This window comes from Schistocerca serialis, chromosome 5 (assembly GCF_023864345.2).
Source record: "Schistocerca serialis cubense isolate TAMUIC-IGC-003099 chromosome 5, iqSchSeri2.2, whole genome shotgun sequence".
NCBI lineage: Eukaryota > Metazoa > Arthropoda > Insecta > Orthoptera > Acrididae > Schistocerca > Schistocerca serialis.
Genome location: NC_064642.1, coordinates 314,537,643 through 314,556,006, shown reverse-complemented (window position 1 = coordinate 314,556,006; position 18,364 = coordinate 314,537,643). Strand labels below are relative to the sequence as shown.

The 18,364-nt window shown below is 39.5% G+C and overlaps 1 protein-coding gene across 1 annotated transcript in view; it reads right to left on the bottom strand.

The window, feature by feature from the left end:
- LOC126481443 (metallophosphoesterase domain-containing protein 1) overlaps positions 1 to 11,900 on the bottom strand; it is an 83,031-nt gene extending 71,131 nt beyond the window's left edge. Inside the window, exon 1 of the mRNA XM_050105207.1 lies at positions 11,385 to 11,900. Within this exon, the coding sequence (XP_049961164.1) occupies positions 11,385 to 11,507 (123 nt within the window). The 5' untranslated portion in view covers positions 11,508 to 11,900. The remainder of the gene's footprint in view (positions 1 to 11,384) is intronic.
- Between the last annotated feature and the right edge of the window lie 6,464 nt (positions 11,901 to 18,364).

Sequence of the window (18,364 nt, the reverse complement as noted above, 5' to 3'; positions counted from 1 at the left end):
TTGTGGGCTTCTTCCAATATTTTTGTTTTTAAGAGGGTACCTAATGCTTTTTTTTCCTGATCTGTTCAGGTGCATACCGTGTCTTGTAAATAATTCTCGTCCAAAACTGCTTATATCTACAACACAAGTATTGTTAAAATGCTTACACAACTTTGCTAACTTAGAGTTCGTTTGTGAGATAGCCTCATTTACACAGGACTGTGGGTTTAAGTCATGTCTCTTTGGAATGTTCACAACAAATACCTTAGACTGAAGAAGCGCCGATATTTTCATCCTGAGCGACTGTATGACATCATTCCCTTCATTGCAGGCAACGTTGTTTGAGCCACCTATTAAGATCACACACTCGTTTTTTACTTTTTCAGGATCACACCTCACTACAACTTCTTGAAGTTTAGCACCTGGCTTCACAATTCCACAAACATCGGCAGCATTAAAATTGCTTTTCACTATATCAGCCATGCCTCTACCATGACTATCAGCGAAAATGTGAAGACGATTTGTTGATGTTTCACTCACAGCAGACTGGATCACACCACTGCCACTTTCATTGCTGTTAACTGAACGTTGTGGCTTTGGAAGATCAAACCTAACCTTTTTCCGATAGTTTATCGGAACACTCTTCTTACGATTGTTTTCACTTTCTGTGAGACTATTACTAGAACAAAGTACATCAAAATTGTTTACATTCTCGAACCTCGAAACATTTGCTGTAGACGAAGTTTTAGTGCCGAATGTTTGATGCTTGTTGTGTACTAACTTCCATTCTGATGATTTATCAGCGTCATTTTGCGGCAATGAAACACAGTGTAGTTCATGTTCTGTCCTGGGCAAGAACCACAGAATACACCAAATTCACATACATTGCTGGATATGACTTCAGTACTATAATACGATAGCTCAGAACAAACTTCATCTGAAACTTTGTTTGCCATGGTTCAACTGTAGGTGTAGAACAAAGACTTAGCTGTAGCACGGCAATATATATTAAATGAGTAAAGTGACAGTTGGTAGTAACTTGTTGAGATAGTGGGCAGTGGTTTTTTTTCCTCATGATTCATCATAATTACAACTCTGTTTATTTTCTACACTCCCCCTGTCCAGTCTGCTTTATTTCAAAAAAACTTGTCAGCCTTTCATTTGTGCAGTTCATTTTAAACAGATAAGTGTTTTCTCTTCTCAATCAGGTCCTGAGGAGAAACCTTTGCATCACTATCTGTGAATCAACTTGGACAACATCACATATGCTGCAGGTGTTGTCATTTGGCAGCCAAAATTTATATTTTGTCACAAAAGTTACATGATATTGTTCATAGGACACTGGGTTACCCAGGAATTTGTTTAAGGACATCTGGTGTAGCTTCTTGACATTAAGGTCTTCTAATGAGCAGCACGCCCTTTGAGCGATTGTATATGTTCAGGACTTTTGCCTCTTGTTTCGTCATTACGTTTGTGGGGCCTATAACCATGTTTACCCACGGTGTTGATGTATGCTTTCCCTGTAGTGACTAGGGAACATTTCAAAGTGATGAGGCATCGGTTTGTAATGCCATGGATTGATAGAAGCACTTCGTGGTATTTCAACTGTCTTCAGATCCCTTAACACCCTAACTTTATAACTGCAGGAGAAGTCATGATATTGTGCTTCATCAGAATTCTTTTTTTGTTTCCAGCACAATACAGGCTTCACAATGATTAGATTTGTTTATCATAAGATGCTATTTCACTGAACTCTTTAATCAATGTATTTCTTTCTGTGCTAGTTGCATTTACAAATCATTTCCCATATGAACACTCATAGTCATTGCCGGTATTCTCACTCAAACTCCATTTTCGAACACTGTCTCAAAAGAAAGCTACAGTACAACTAACAGTGCACAATACTAAAAAAAAAACAATGAATAATTTACACCTGGATGTGTGGACTCTGATCAACCTTCCAAAGGAAAAATGTGACTTTGATCATTCTTCCAATGTACGTAAAAACTTAGAGCCTGAATTACATGGGCATTGATCATATCCCCAAAGTTAAGGTTTCACATGAAATGTATTTGCAGTTGCAAATACAAACAACAATCAGCTGTGTAAGGGAATGAAGACACTGAAAATTTTGCCCGACGAGGACTCGAACCCAGATTTCCCACTTTACGTGATTGGTCGCCTTAACAGCTTTGGCAACTATGAACAGCTCACAGCTCGACCCAAACTTCCATATCTTGTTATTCCTGCATCACAACATGCACTCATACATACATTATGTAATTCCTGTACAGGGAGGACATCTTAATTATAAGCTGCTGCCCGGTGTCAGCCGATAAATATGATACTGCAGCACTTGTCTTGTTAAGAAGAATGATGCATGCATGTACGAAGGAACGCTGCAGTGTTGTTCTTAACAACACAGGCACTACAATATCATATTTAAGTTTCACAGCCTGGAAGTTCTTCATTTCTATAACAAGATGACAGTGAAAGCTAAAATTTGACCTTAGATGACTTTGACTGTTATCCCTATGTACACTTCAATTAATATACATTAAAAATTGAGAACTTGAGAAGTCAAGAGCTGCTGAGCACAGATCCCACTGAGAAACAGAATAATACTGCATGAAATTAAAATCTTTTCCCATAAGTATAATCTTCAATGATGGCAGATAATGATTGCAAGCATTCCACACTTGTCTAGTTATGAATTGCTAGCAGAGGTAGTAGCTGCTGCACAATTTAAAAGTCATGGAGGATGGAGCTACATCACAACAGACAATAGAAAAAAAGAAAAACAAGGAGACAAAATACATCAAGGAAACTAGATTTAGTATATCAGTAAACAGTTACCAGCTGATTTGCGTAAGACAAGAAAAAGACTGTCCCTATGATTTTACAGATGGAACATTTCATGTGAATGCAAACAATTTTCAACAAGCCTGAGTTCAGTTCTTTGTACAATGTGTTTATCTCCAGCAGTCTGCAAAGAACAAAAGTTCGGTATCTGTTCCAAGCTTTTTAATAACTCCTTACACAATGAGAAACATCAAACAATTTACTACATTGGAAGTTAATATACAGGATGTTTGTCTATTATATGTACAAATGGAATTATTCAGATAGCTAAGTGAAATGAAAATTTAACTGTGATGTGGAATTTGATAGTAGGAAAAGGAAGAGAAGGAAAAATTGTACAATTACATGGACCGAGGAGAGAGGAATGAAAGAGGAAGCTGCCTGGTACGATTTTGCACAGAGCATAATTTAATCATCACTGACACTTCGTCTCAGAAGCATGAAAGAAGGATGTATACGTGGAAGAAACCAGGGGACACTGGAAGGCTTCAGAATGATTATAAAATGGTACGACGGAGATTCTGAAACAAAATTTTACGAAGTTTCCAGGGACAGATGTTAACTCTAGCCACAATTTACCGGTTATGAACTCCAGGTTAAAATAGAAGAAATTGTGAAAATGTAAGAATTTAAGAAGATGGGACTTGGATAAATTGAAGGAACTGACCCATGTGTGCATGAGGTGTGCTTATCCTTTTCCTAATACTGTTGATATTCCAACCTGGAGTTTCTACTGTCTGAAGGAAAAGCAAGTTCTTGGGGGTTTCAGAGACAACATAGGCAATGGTGGACTGTAACAGGAGACAGGACCATATAGAAGACAAATGGGTGGCTTTGAGAGATGAAATAAAGAAGGTAGGACAGGTTCACATAGGTAAAAATGACAAAGTCTAGTAGAAATCCCTGGATAATATAGACAATATTGAACTTAATTAATGAAAGGAGAAAATATGTATTAAAAAAAAAAGAGCAAATGTAGTGAGCGCAAGGGGGAATTCAGATGTCTAAATAATGAGACAGAGAGAGAGTGCAAAATGGCTAAGCAGGAATGGTTAGAAGATAAATGCATGTAATTAGGGGAACAACAGATATCAAGTATAGGAAAATTAGAGCATCCTCTGGAGAAAACAGAAGACATTGTCAATTTAGTAGTGGAAGGAAAAAAGTTGTACAGGGAGACCACGGTTTGAGTACAGGTTCAAATTATGTAATTCACATTATTTATTTATATCTAAAAACAAAGATGATGTGACTTACCAAATGAAAGCGCTGGCAGGTTGATAGACACACAAACAAACACAAACATACACACAAAATTCAAGCTTTCGCAACCAACGGTTGCTTCATCAGGAAAGAGGGAAGGAGAAGGAAAGACGAAAGGATGTGGGTTTTAAGGGAGAGGGTAAGGAGTCATTCCAATCCTGGGAGCGGAAAGGCTTACCTTAGGGGGAAAAAAGGACAGGTATACACTCACATACACACACATATATGCGAGTGTATACCTGTCCTTTTTTTCCCCTAAGGTAAGCCTTTCCGCTCCCGGAATTGGAATGACTCCTTACCCTCTCCCTTAAAACCCACATCCTTTCGTCTTTCCCTCTCCTTCGCTCTTTCCTGATGAAGCAACCGTTGGTTGCGAAAGCTTGAATTTTGTGTGTATGTTTATGTGTCTATCAACCTGCCAGCGCTTTCGTTTGGTAAGTCACATCATCTTTGTTTTTAGATATATTTTTCCCACGTGGAATATTCATAACATTATTTATTTATTTTGATCCAACATCAACTGATTACAAAAAAAAAAGGTTTTTTTTGTGCCTGTCTTCTGGATAAGTCAGAGCCTTGCTTACTAGAGTTACATGTTATTGCTTGGCATTATTATCTACACAACTTTTTCTAAATTGAGAGAACAATGTTACATACTTGGCCTATACATAAAAACAATTTGCTATTGCAATACATAGATTAAGGAATTTACAGTTTGTGACACAGTCTTCAGATCTGAGATTCAAATATTTACAGTTCGTGACACAGTCTAAGATCTGAGATTCATATATTTTTAGACAGATGGTCTTTCATCATACGAGTGTACTAAAACTAGAAACTCATCTAATGAATACACAGGATTGTTTGTTTGTTGTTGTTGTAGTCTTCATTCCAGAGACTGGTTTGATGCAGCTCTCCATGCTACTCTATCCTGTGCAAGCATCTTCATTTCCAAGTAACTACTGCAACTTACATCCTCCAGAATCTGCTTAGTGTATTCACCTCTTGGTTTCCCTCTACGATTTTTACCCTCCACGCTACCCTCCAACACTAAATTGGTGATCCCTTGATGCCTCACAACATGGCCTACCAATCGATCCCTTCTTCTAGACAAGCTGTGCCACAAATTCCTCTTTTCCCCAATTCTATTCAGTATCTCCTCATTAGTTACATGATCTATCCATCTAATCTTCAGCATTCTTCTGTAGCGCCACATTTTAAAAGCTTCTATTCTCTTCTTGTCTAAAGTATTTATTGTCCATGTTTCACACCCATACATGGCTACAACTCATACAAATCCTTTGAGAAAAGGCATCCTGACACTTAAATCTACACTTGATGTTAACAAATTTCTCTTCTTCAGAAACACTTTTCTTACCATTGCCAGTCTACATTTTATATCCTCCCTACTTTGACCATCATCAGTTATTTTTCTCCCCAAATAGCACAACTCATTTACTACTTTAAGCGTCCCATTTCCTAATCTATGTCCCTCAGTATCACCTGATTTAATTTGACTACATTCCACTACTCTCATTTTGCTTCTGTTAATGTTCGTCTTATATCCTCCTTTCAAGACACTGTCCATTCTGTTCAACTGCTGTTCCAGGTCCTTTGCTGTCTCTAGCAGAATTACAATTTCATAGACGAACCTCAAAGTTTTTGTTTCTTATCCATGGATTTTAATATCTACTCCGAATTTTTCTTTTGTTTCCTTTACTGCTTACTCAATATACAGATCGAATAACATCAGGGAGAGACTACAGCCCTGTCTCACTCCCTTCCCAACCACTGCTTCCCCTTCATGCTCCTCGACTCTTATAACTGCTATCTGGTTTTCGTTCAGATTGTAAATAGCCTTTCGCTCCCTGTACTTGACCCTGCCACCTTCAGAATATGAAAGAGAGTATTCCAGTCAACATTGTCAAAAGCTTTTGCTAAGTCTACAAATGCTAGAAACACCGGTTTGCCTTTCCTTAATCTATCTTCTAAGATAAGTTGTAGGGTCAGTATTGCCTGCTGTTCCAACACTTCTACAGAATAGAAAGAAGGATCCTTTACTGTACAATTATATGATAGCAGAACAAACACTGGTAGCAGTTACTTCTGTAAAATATCTGGGAGTATGCGTGCAGAATGATTTGAAGTGGAATGATCATATAAAATTAATTGTTGGTAAGGTGGGTACCATGTTGAGATTCATTGAGAGAGTCCTTAGAAGATGTAGTCCATCAACAAAGGAGGTGGCTTACAAAACACTCGTTCGACCTATACTTGAGTATTGCTCATCAGTGTGGGATCCGTACCAGATCGGGTTGATGAAGGAGATAGAGAAGATCCAAAGAAGAGTGGGGCATTTCGTCACAGGGTAATTTGGTAAGCATGATAGCTTTACAGAGATGTTTAGCAAACTCAAGTGGCAGACTCTGCAAGAGAGGCGCTCTGCATCGCGGTATAGCTTGCTGTCCAGGTTTCGAGAGGGTGCGTTTCTGGATGAGGTATCGAATATATTGCTTCCCCCTACTTATACCTCCCGAGGAGATCACAAATGTAAAATTAGAGAGATTTGAGTGTCCATTGAGGCTTTCCGGCAGTCGTTCTTCCCGCGAACCATACAGAACTGGTTTTCAATCTGAGCTCTTAATATTCACACAAGTGGTTTTCTTTTCTCCAAATGTCTCTTTAATTTTCCTGAATACAGTATCTATCTTACCCCTAGTATATATACCTCATCCCTACATTTGTCCTCTAGCCATCCTTGCTTGGTCATTTTGCACTTCCTGGCAATCTCATTTTTGAGACGTTTGTATTCCTTTTTGCCTGCTTCATTTACTGCATTTTTATATTTTCTTCTTTCATCTATTAAATTCAACATCTCTTCTGTTACGCAAGGATTTCTACTAGCCCTTGTCTTTTTGCCCACTTGATCCTCTGCTGCCTTCACTATTTCATCTCTCAAATTCATCCATTCTTCTTCTACTGTATTTCTTTCCCCTGTTCTTGTCAATCATTTCCTAATGCTCTCTCTGAAATTCTCTACGACTCTGGTTTTTTCAGTTTATCCAGGTCCCATCTCCTTAAATTTCCACCTTTTTGCAGTTTCTTTAGTTTTAATCTACAGTTCATAACCAACAGATTGTGGTCAGAATCCACATCTGCCCCTGGAAATCTCTTACAATTTAAAACTTGGTTCCTAAATATCTGTGTTCCAGTGTCTCTAGGCCTTTTCCACGTATACAATCTTCCTTCATGATTTTTAAACCTAGTGTTAGCTATAATTAAGTTATGCTCTGTGCAAAATTCTACCAGGTGGCTTCCTCTTTCATTCCTTACCTCCATTCCATATTTACCTACTACTTTTCCTTCTCTTCCTTTTCCTACTATTGAATTACAGTCCCCCACGACTATTAAATTTTCGTCTCCCTTCACTATCTCAATTTTTTTTATATTTTTTTTTATCTGATCATAATATTTTTTCAATCTCTTCATCATCTGCAGAGCTAGTTGGCATATAAACTTGTAGTACTGTGGCAGGCATGGGCTTTGTGTCTATCCTGGCTACAATAATGCGTTCACTATGCTGTTCGTAGTAGCATACCCATGGTCCTACTTTTTTATTCATTATTAAACCTACTCCTGCATTACCCCTATTTGATTTTGTATTTATAACCCTGTATTCACCTGACCAGGAGTCTTGTTCCTCCTGCCATGGAACTTCACTATTTCCCACTACATCCACTTTAACCTATCCATTTCCCTTCTTAAATTTTCTAACCTACCTGTCCGATTAAGGGACCTGACATTCCACGCTCCAACCTGTAGAATGCCAGTTTTGTTTCTTCTAATAATGTTTGTTCAAGAGCCATAATTTTGATTCCTTTTTTAAGGCAACTAAGAGGCTTGCATATGACAAACTAGCTTGGACAGCTGCATCAAACTAGTCTTTGGACCGATGATGACAACAAGAACAACAACAACCACAGCAGAAGCAGTGATACTCAGATTAAAATAACTTTGCGATTGACAGATTGCAGTGGCAAGAGGTGGAGGGCAGCCACACTTCACAAGGCACTGCACATACCTAAAAAACAGGCAACACAGCAAACCTGTTGCACTCAAGAATGAACTATGGTTGGCTGGTGGCTGGCCCCTACCACTCACTTTCCTCTACTTGCTCCTTTTGTTTATACTTACAACAGTTAAACACCCTGAAAATTTCTTAAGAGAGATAACAACTTGCCAAAAACAAATAATAAGTTAAAAGGTTATAACATAGAAAACATTAAAAACAAATCTATAAGAAAAACAGCTACTATCTCTTCTGCCCGTACTGGTCTTTTTGTTGATGTAGGTGTGGCATCAGTTCACAAATTACACAAGACCTTTAATGGTTTATCAGATCATGACTATGCTAAATATATCTGGACCCTAAGCAGACAAATATTACAATATGTCTACAAAAGATCTGTAGGCAACAAAAATAATTTAGCAATTGTCACCCATCTGCTCAACAAAGTTGGCTGAAAATATGTCTATTATACCAATGTTACTGACAGTAAGAGCGAGAAATTTATGAGTATTCTGCAGCACCATTGCGACATGCTGTTTCCAATAAAATCCCCACCTATACAACATCAACACAAAAGGACATTTAAAAAAACTAGCTAACTTTAGGAATAAGAGTGCCTTGCAAAAATAAATGGCTGCTACCTGCATACAGTAAAACTAGAGACAATACGTTTTTTGTGATAATTGTAGTCTGTATCAAGAAGAACCTGGCCAATATAATTCGTGACGCCAAGAAACTCTACGATCAGCAATTTATGATCTACTCCAATAAATCAAAAATTGTGTAGGATGGAACTAATAAGAGAGCTGGTATGAAAGGGAACAATCTGCTTTTCAGATACTTTCAGTAATGTACAATACATATGAAAATAGTGTTCTCTGACTAAGCAATTACCTATATATTAAACATTCATTCAATAAGCATTTCGTAAACAATTGTGACAAACCTCCTTTAACATGAGTTTCATCTGAAAAATGCAAAATATTCATACATATGTGCTACTTTTTATTTAATCATTTGTTGTTTGCTTTTGTTGCTGACCATTATTTATTTATCTTTATTCATTCCAAGGATCACATCACAGTGATACATGAATGGTCAAGGTAATACAATGCAAATTGATAGCTCAAAATATGCAACACACATAATACATAACACCCATTACAGGGATAAGGCAGGTGGCCCATAAGGAAAGCATGCATGGTCTACCATGTCCTTATTACAGAACCATCCTAGCATGCGCTTAAGTGTTTCAAGAAAACCACAGAAAACGTACATGAGGATGGCTGACAGAGTAACTTCCATCTGCCTGAATATTTGATCTCATGCATATGAACTAATAGCATGTCTAGAATAGTTTGTACTGTGGTCTTGTTCATGTGGTGAATAAATAAAGTAAGACTCATAAACTGTGAATTGAGAGGTGACATTCATGTATTACTAGTGGAAATGTTTCAGCCTCTGGTGTTCATCAGAGACTGTGCATATCATGCTAATCAACATCTTTACTGCTTTGTGCAACCAAAGAGGCAAGTTGCAGAATGAAAGTGTTACAATCCATGGAAATGTAAAGCAAGCATTCCAAAAAGAAGATACCTCTGAATGCCTGATGTAGTCTAGTGTCCACACAGTCTTGATATGACACCTAAAGATTTCAATTTCTTTTCAAAGACTGAGAAATGTGTGTCGCAAATGACAATGATCTCTAGGATGAACTACCTGAACCATCAGGTGACTTCCAGTATAAGGAGACTCTACTCTCAAATATTAATTGGAGATATAAATGAAAGTTTGTATTTTGTTACTGCTGGTTAATGCAACTATCATAGAAGAAACACACTCTATTATTTTAATTTTGAATGGTATTTGAACAGTGCCAGACTTCATGTGGTAGCCAATTTTATACTACTACAATACCAATCCAACTACCTGAGAATTATAACAATACACAATATACGTCCTGAAACTAATGTAAAATAATTAACAAACATTGAAGATAGGGTGGAAGAATGTCCAGTCTAACAAAATGAGGCCATTCTTTCATGATGAAATATCAAATTTGACCCTCACATTTAGATTTTTTTTCTTCTTATTCAATAGACCTGTATGATGTACTACTGGGAATTTAAAATTTAAAAGAGTTGTGAAAAGTAGTTATTGGAGGAGTGTCCACAGCATTTTATATACACATAAAACACAATACCAAACTATATATTCAGGACTGAAGGGAGCATTTGTGTTACATGGTGCATATACTAAAATCTCCCTCAGCAAGAATGGAGAGAAAAAAATGACAGAGAGAAAGTGAGGATACATTTCTTTACTAGAAGGAGGCACACTATGCTCAGAGGTGTTGCACAAATATAAGCAGCACATGGCAAGAAAAACGTCTGAAAAAACATGTAACTGACCTACAATTTTATGTAAACAACAGAATATCAAGTATGTCCTACCAGAGACCTTTAAATTTTGGCACAGACAACATATACAAAAATAACAACTCTGTAAAAAGTATAGGGTTAGACTAATAGTATTTCACACACCAGCAGGCCAGCACAAGAAGAGCATTGTCTCAGTAACACAACTGTGCTACACTTTACTGAAGTCAAAAAGTTGCACCGGTTAACGTAATTAAATTTGGTTCAACCACCTTTTTCTTTTATATGAACTTTAAATGATGAATGTTAAGATTTATAGGCCTACTACATAACACTAAGTACATTGCTCACAACAGATAAAACAAAATTATAATAATGTTAATTTCAACAACGGTGATTTTTATAGGCTACAGCGTTAAGCAGTATTTATGTTTCCATACATTCATATGATAAATGAACGCATACATGAGCACTTTCGTGCTTGTAACACCAAAACTAAAATTATATGATACATGCCTCTAGTACCGTTTTGAGCTTTATTTACAGTGCCTATTATCTGAGTATTATCACATCAGTTATTGCCTGCGAACAGTCCGTCCAAAAAAAAAAAAAATATTCACTTGGTCAACGTGTTTAATTTCCTTTTTCTACCAGCTACTGCTAGAAACGCATATTGTCTACGGTTGGTCAACAAACAAATAAAGGCTGGGATAAGTATACTTCGACTGGCTTGTACACAATAGACACAGAAAAATATTATACATGCTACTTTGCAAAACAGCAATGTACTCAGCGGTACAGCTAATTGCATTATCGTCATAATTTCTGCTGACCTTATCATCTGGTATCAAAGGTTTCGGTGGACCCGTTTGAACTTTTATCACTTTCTGATTTTTTGACAGTTCTTTCCATGCAGCAGTTGGATTACTCGACAGTTCATGAATAGGGATGCTCATAATAATGGTTCCGTTATCGAATCCCAGAAATAATTTACTAACGGAAAACACACTAATCTTGGTCCATATTTTTATTTCCAAGCAGTGCGACCGACTGATTCACATTACCAACAACGTTAGTATTCGAACAGCCTGTTCATCGATGACGTTAACAGAACACTATGTCAATGCTCAGAGTATAGGCAACATTTGGGATATCGGAAGTTCAAGTATAGGATGCTTTCTAAATTTCTGTAAATAGAAGATTTAATCGAATGGCTCGGGTACGTATTCATAAACTTTTTTCATTACAAGGTTATCGTTTTGCCATACACGGTAAACACTAAACACTAGACTCGGCCACTGTTTCTATGTTTCGATACAGTGTGAGACGTGAGTGTATTAGTGGTGGGCAGGAAATCGCGAATCTGTTAGAAATCACAGTGACTGAGAAGTCGCAGATATCACAATAACAACTTTACAGAATCTAACTGCGATTTCAGTAACAGTTAGTAGTCGCAAGTAGTATTTCACATTCAAAGACGTGAGCCATCTATTGGTCGAATTAAGCACTGCTTTCTGCGATTTCAGTGACAAGTCGCAACTAAGAGTCGCAATTAGCAACTAAAAAGCGCGGTTAACAGTGGCATCTGTTGGCCAAAGTTTATACTACGCTCGTCTCTGCAATTCGCAGTCGAGTCCAACTGCGATTTCCGTGACAAGTCGCGACTAAGAGTCGCAAGTGAAACTAAAAAGCGCAGTTAACAGTGCCATCTGTTGGCCAAAGTCCGTACTACGTCCATCTCTGCGGTACGCTATCGAGTCCAACAGCGATTTCCGTGACAAGTCGCAACTAAGAGTCGCAAGCAGCAATTAAAAAGCGCAGCTAGCAATGCCATCTGTTGAGCAAAGTTCAAACTACGCTATTAGCTACCGAGAAACTGCGATTTCTGTGACAAATCGCAACTAAGAGTGGCAAGTAGCAACTAAAAAGCGCAGTTAACATTCTTTTCCTAGTGCCATCTATTGACCGACGTACGTACTTCGTTATGAGAGCCTTGTGCCTCACGAGATCGGTGTGCTGTGTGTGCATATGAAGGACTTATTTCATTTTTGTTCATTTTGAGATACGGAGTCGTAAAGTTAAATGAGCACTGAAAAATCTGCAGTTGAGATACCAGAATATTCAAGCCTATGGCTGCTTGCTAGAGATGAACCTTTATTTATATTTGTTTGGATCATTAACTTCAGAAGCATTATAGACAGAAAAGTGGAGGTAATGGACTTGTACCACTATTGAAATAAGCCCTTCACATTATATGACGACATGCACATTCAGCATCAGTTATGGTTGGTCAAACACAGCTGTGACTCTTAAAGTATTATATTAATAAGAAGCACCATTGCCTTTTTCTCCCGAAAATACACTCCTGGAAATTGAAATAAGAACACCGTGAATTCATTGTCCCAGGAAGGGGAAACTTTATTGACACATTCCTGGGGTCAGATACATCACATGATCACACTGACAGAACCACAGGCACATAGACACAGGCAACAGAGCATGCACAATGTCGGCACTAGTACAGTGTATATCCACCTTTCGCAGCAATGCAGGCTGCTATTCTCCCACGGAGACGATCGTAGAGATGCTGGATGTAGTCCTGTGGAACGGTTTGCCATGCCATTTCCACCTGGCGCCTCAGTTGGACCAGCGTTCGTGCTGGACGTGCAGACCGCGTGAGACGACGCTTCATCCAGTCCCAAACATGCTCAATGGGGGACAGATCCAGAGATCTTGCTGGCCAGGGTAGTTGACTTACACCTTCTAGAGCACGTTGGGTGGCACGGGATACATGCGGACGTGCATTGTCCTGTTGGAACAGCAAGTTCCCTTGCCGGTCTAGGAATGGTAGAACGATGGGTTCGATGACGGTTTGGATGTACCGTGCACTATTCAGTGTCCCCTCGACGATCACCAGTGGTGTACGGCCAGTGTCGGAGATCGCTCCCCACACCATGATGCCGGGTGTTGGCCCTGTGTGCCTCGGTCGTATGCAGTCCTGATTGTGGCGCTCACCTGCACGGCGCCAAACACGCATACGACCATCATTGGCACCAAGGCAGAAGCGACTCTCATCGCTGAAGACGACACGTCTCCATTCGTCCCTCCATTCACGCCTGTCGCGACACCACTGGAGGCGGGCTGCACGATGTTGGGGCGTGAGCGGAAGACGGCCTAACGGTGTGCGGGACCGTAGCCCAGCTTCATGGAGACGGTTGCGAATGGTCCTCGCCGATACCCCAGGAGCAACAGTGTCCCTAATTTGCTGGGAAGTGGCGGTGCATTCCCCTATGGCACTGCGTAGGATCCTACGGTCTTGGCGTGCATCCGTGCGTCGCTGCGGTCCGGTCCCAGGTCGACGGGCACGTGCACCTTCCGCCGACCACTGGCGACAACATCGATGTACTGTGGAGACCTCACGCCCCACGTGTTGAGCAATTCGGCGGTACGTCCACCCGGCCTCCCGCATGCCCACTATACGCCCTCGCTCAAAGTCCGTCAACTGCACATACGGTTCACGTCCACGCTGTCGCGGCATGCTACCAGTGTTAAAGACTGCGATGGAGCTCCGTATGCCACGGCAAACTGGCTGACACTGACGGCGGTGGTGCACAAATGCTGCGCAGTGTGGTGTGTCCGCTGTGCCGTGCGTGTGATCGTTGCTTGTACAGCCCTCTCGCAGTGTCCGGAGCAAGTATGGTGGGTCTGACACACCGGTGTCAATGTGTTCTTTTTTCCATTTCCAGGAGTGTATCAAGTAACGTAACAAATGTGTTTGATTCTGCTTCCAATATGACAGTTTTGCTTAATACTCCACATGCCTACAGGACTTTGCAATGTTAACACAGAGGAACTCAGACATCTGTATAAGTGTAGTGAAATGAAAACAGTATTATTGGGGTCATATAAATGCCTCACTTTTGTTCCAACACAGTTCAAGACTCGGGATAAAAGTTTTACAGCTGGTGTTCTACATGGCAACTTCACACACAAGAACTTTTTGCCGACACTACTACCACCTACATAAGTAAGTTTTTCCTGTGTTACTTTCAAGTAATGCACTTAACCTATTCCTGATTTAAATGGAAGATCTCTACTTCCCACTTTCATATCAACAGCCTCAAAATGCATATTGTAGACTCTGGGATATGTTACAGGTCAGTGTCACACCAAGATTCTGGAGACGGGGAGGGGGGGGGGGGGGGCGCCATGTCACTCTCCAACTAGTGTTTACCAGTAAATAAGTGGCGGAAAATTACGGGTATAGGATGGCTTAAACATGTGGAAAATGAGATTTTCATTATTCACTCACTGTATTTAACATTTACTATTCCTTTAAAATCGCGCAACAACTTCAATAAAACACAGTTTAATCACTCATCTGCACACTTATTTCACAATTATGTCACTTTTAAACTGCAAAATCTTCTAAGAGCTGTCTTGAATCTTCACGAGTCTCTCTCAACAGCCTTGATGTGGATAGATACGTACAGCAACCAGTAATCAGAGTCAGAACTGATTATTAAACAATTTTTGCTGTCACTAATTACAAGTAATATAATTGACAGAGTAGATTGCTAAAATTTGCTCTATGGGGTATATTTCACATTTGCAAGAACGATCTCACTGAAGTAATTAAGTCCATCGAAACACTTAGAAACTAACCTCTCGTCTGACGAAAACGGTCTAAAGACGCAGTGGCAATTTCTCCAGATCTGTTGACAATGATATTTTGAGTTATCACTTTACTGAGTGACTAAAATGTAGTTCGCGTACCTGTGAACATAACAATATGGTAGAATTCATTAACTATAAACACGAACTATTACGCTACTGTATGGCTACTTACATATTAATTACACTATTAATATTTTCACAGTTGTTTCTTCAATACAAAATTAAAGCCAACGGAAGAACAAACGTAAAACATACTTACCAATGACAGGTTTATTGAGATGCAATTTTCTGTGTGGACAAATGTAACTTTTTCATACGGTGGTAAGTCACAGAAATCGCAGGAGTAACAGAAATCGCAGAAGTCGCAGAAATCGTAGAAGTCGCAGAAATCGCAGAAATCGCAGAAATCGCAGAAGTCGCAGAAATCGTAGAAGTCGCAGAAATCGCAGAAGTCGCAGAAATCGCGGAAGTAGCAGAAGGTTCGTTTGAGCAGTTACCAGAAAGCGCCAGACAACAGGCTGTACCGCGCATGCGCAGCTACGATGACGTGGGCAGCCCGTGCTTGGTGCTTGCTCTGCTCATACGCTTTTCGTCGCATTTCTGGTGGGGCATCACGTGACCATGTGTAGCCGTGCCGCCCGTGTGGCATGTTGTTGAGAAGGTACGTTTACACTGGGATACATGTATCGCGACATGTATGAGCGACATGTCAATTTGACATCACCTCATACAAAAATTCACGGAACTTGTATGCGGACCCTCGAGCTCATACATGTCGCGTATACATTTTGTATATCGCTTTTTGGCCATATACGCGACATGTATGAGCGACATTTGAAGAACTCGCGCATGCGCAGTACTATCATTTCCTGTCGTCTTGTCGACTGCCGCTTATTTCGACGATTAGCGTATGCGTAGTACCAGGCTCTTTGGCGGCTGTTTGAGTTTTGAAGGTGCCGACTGTCGTTTCGACGTTAATGTATCTGCATAAAATATCAAAAAGTGCCATATGCAACATTATTCTTCGTGTTTGCGAGGCCATTGTGCAAGTTTTATCCCAAGAAGTGAAGGTAAAAGTTTTATATATATCAGAGTATGTCATACATTAAATAATTTTTTCATGCATCTGGCACGTATATCAATGTTTTGCTGTTATTCCGGCGGCCTCGCGTGATAATGTTGACAACGGATGCCGACAATCGTGTGTGAGACGTCGGCATTAGCAATCGCGCGACAATGCAAATGTTTTGTCATGAAATCTTCGTTTTACGAGGAATCCCCAGTGGCTAAAAAACGGAGTGTTACTGCCAACTGATCCTCTGGTGGAATCGCTTCCCGAAAGTTTGTGTTGGTTTTGGACACAAGAAGAGCCACAAGTGATAACAAACCGCGGAAATCCTCCATACTCATCCTAACATAATTTCTAAAATATGGCGTTAATTCGCGAGAAACTCTCTGTGCCACCATCTACGCTTCCTCCGCCTTTTCTTCCTATCATTTTCCAAAAGAGCAAGTGTATCAGCACATAAAAATGTGAGAACTTCCAAATCGTCGTCGGAAGCTATCGCACAGTGATACATATCAACCAGTGTAAACGCACGCTCATACATGTATGAGGTTGATACTTGTCAACTCATACAAGTCGCGATACATGTCGCAAAGTCGTATGTATCTCATACATGTGCCGATACAAATCGCAGTGTAAACGCACCTAGAGGACAACTGAGTTGTACTTAGAGCAATTGTTTTATCATATCCCACACAGATAAAGGATGCAAATAAGGAAGCAGTTATTGGCAAAATATCATTTCAAAATTAGACTCCACAGCTCGAAGCACCATAAAATTTTGCTAAGGGGTGACTGACAGATATTTTTTTTTTTTAATTCGTGCTCTCCAATAATGTTATGCAGCATTTCCAACAGGTTTGCATCTACACAGCATTGCAAAAAGCTACTAGTATGGAATACAAGTTACTTGCAACAAAAAAAGAGACAGTTTCTTGTGTAGCTTATACCGGAATAAAGGACAATAAATTTCATGACTATTTTAAAATGTGAAAAAATTAACATGGTTGTTTGTGAGGCAAAGAAACTGTACAACTGACAGTTTATATTCTACCCTAGGAATAAATATGAAGCCATGTGGGGAGTTAGAACGATAAAACATGGTAGGCTGCCAGTCTAAAATTTAGCATAGAATGGCATTCTACAAATTTAAGACGTAAACACAAATTAAGAAATAACTTCAGGCCCAGAGGAAGTACTAGACAAGTGCCTTGTGATCGAAAAAAAATTTCACAGAAGGCAGATCTATAAAATTCTGCTACACCTGTCGTTATATTTGAAACAAAATATTTAGTTCAAAAATACTGACCAAATTTGCCTACTTAGCTTCAAATCAATGTTTACGTATGTTCGTACGTATATAGCATTAAGAGATCTTACAGTGTCATAAAAGGAACAGGACATCAGAGACTACTCCAGCAGCACCGGAATTTCATAAACCATTCTAAAATACTTCATTCCGCTCTAATTGCACGTTTCTATGTCCAGATGGACTCTGAAGTACCTGATATTCAGCTTTTCATGTGGTTCTCGTGAGACCAATTTTCTTGGAGGTCCCGTACTGTATTCTCATGTTTGGTTCTTTATTATGGTATAACATCATTCGTCCCAGAAAATGAAAATTTGCACTTTAAACTGAACCAGGTTGAAAGTAGCCAATAGCGCGGAATGAAACACTTCGTTTCAAATAAACTAACTGCCTCAGCGCAAAAAAAATTAACTGAAGCAAATTTCTCTATAAAACAGACAGAAATAGCTTCATTAAGACATTAATGGTTGATTGCTAATAACGTGGAAATAATATAAAATCAGAAAATTGAAACTTCTAACTTATTTTGGTCTTTCATGGTTATGAGAATGTATATTAATTCACTTGATGGCTACCGGCCACAGAAATCTGTTTTGTTTTCATTTGACGTGGGAGCTGTAAACGAAAGGCCCGTCCACACGCAACGATCTGTCTGCGCAAATGTCTGCGCACATCACATCTGCGCAGACAGATCGTTGCGTGTGAACAGAAGATTTGCACCAACCTGAGGTGTGTGCAAACCTGGAAGTTGGAGTTGGAGG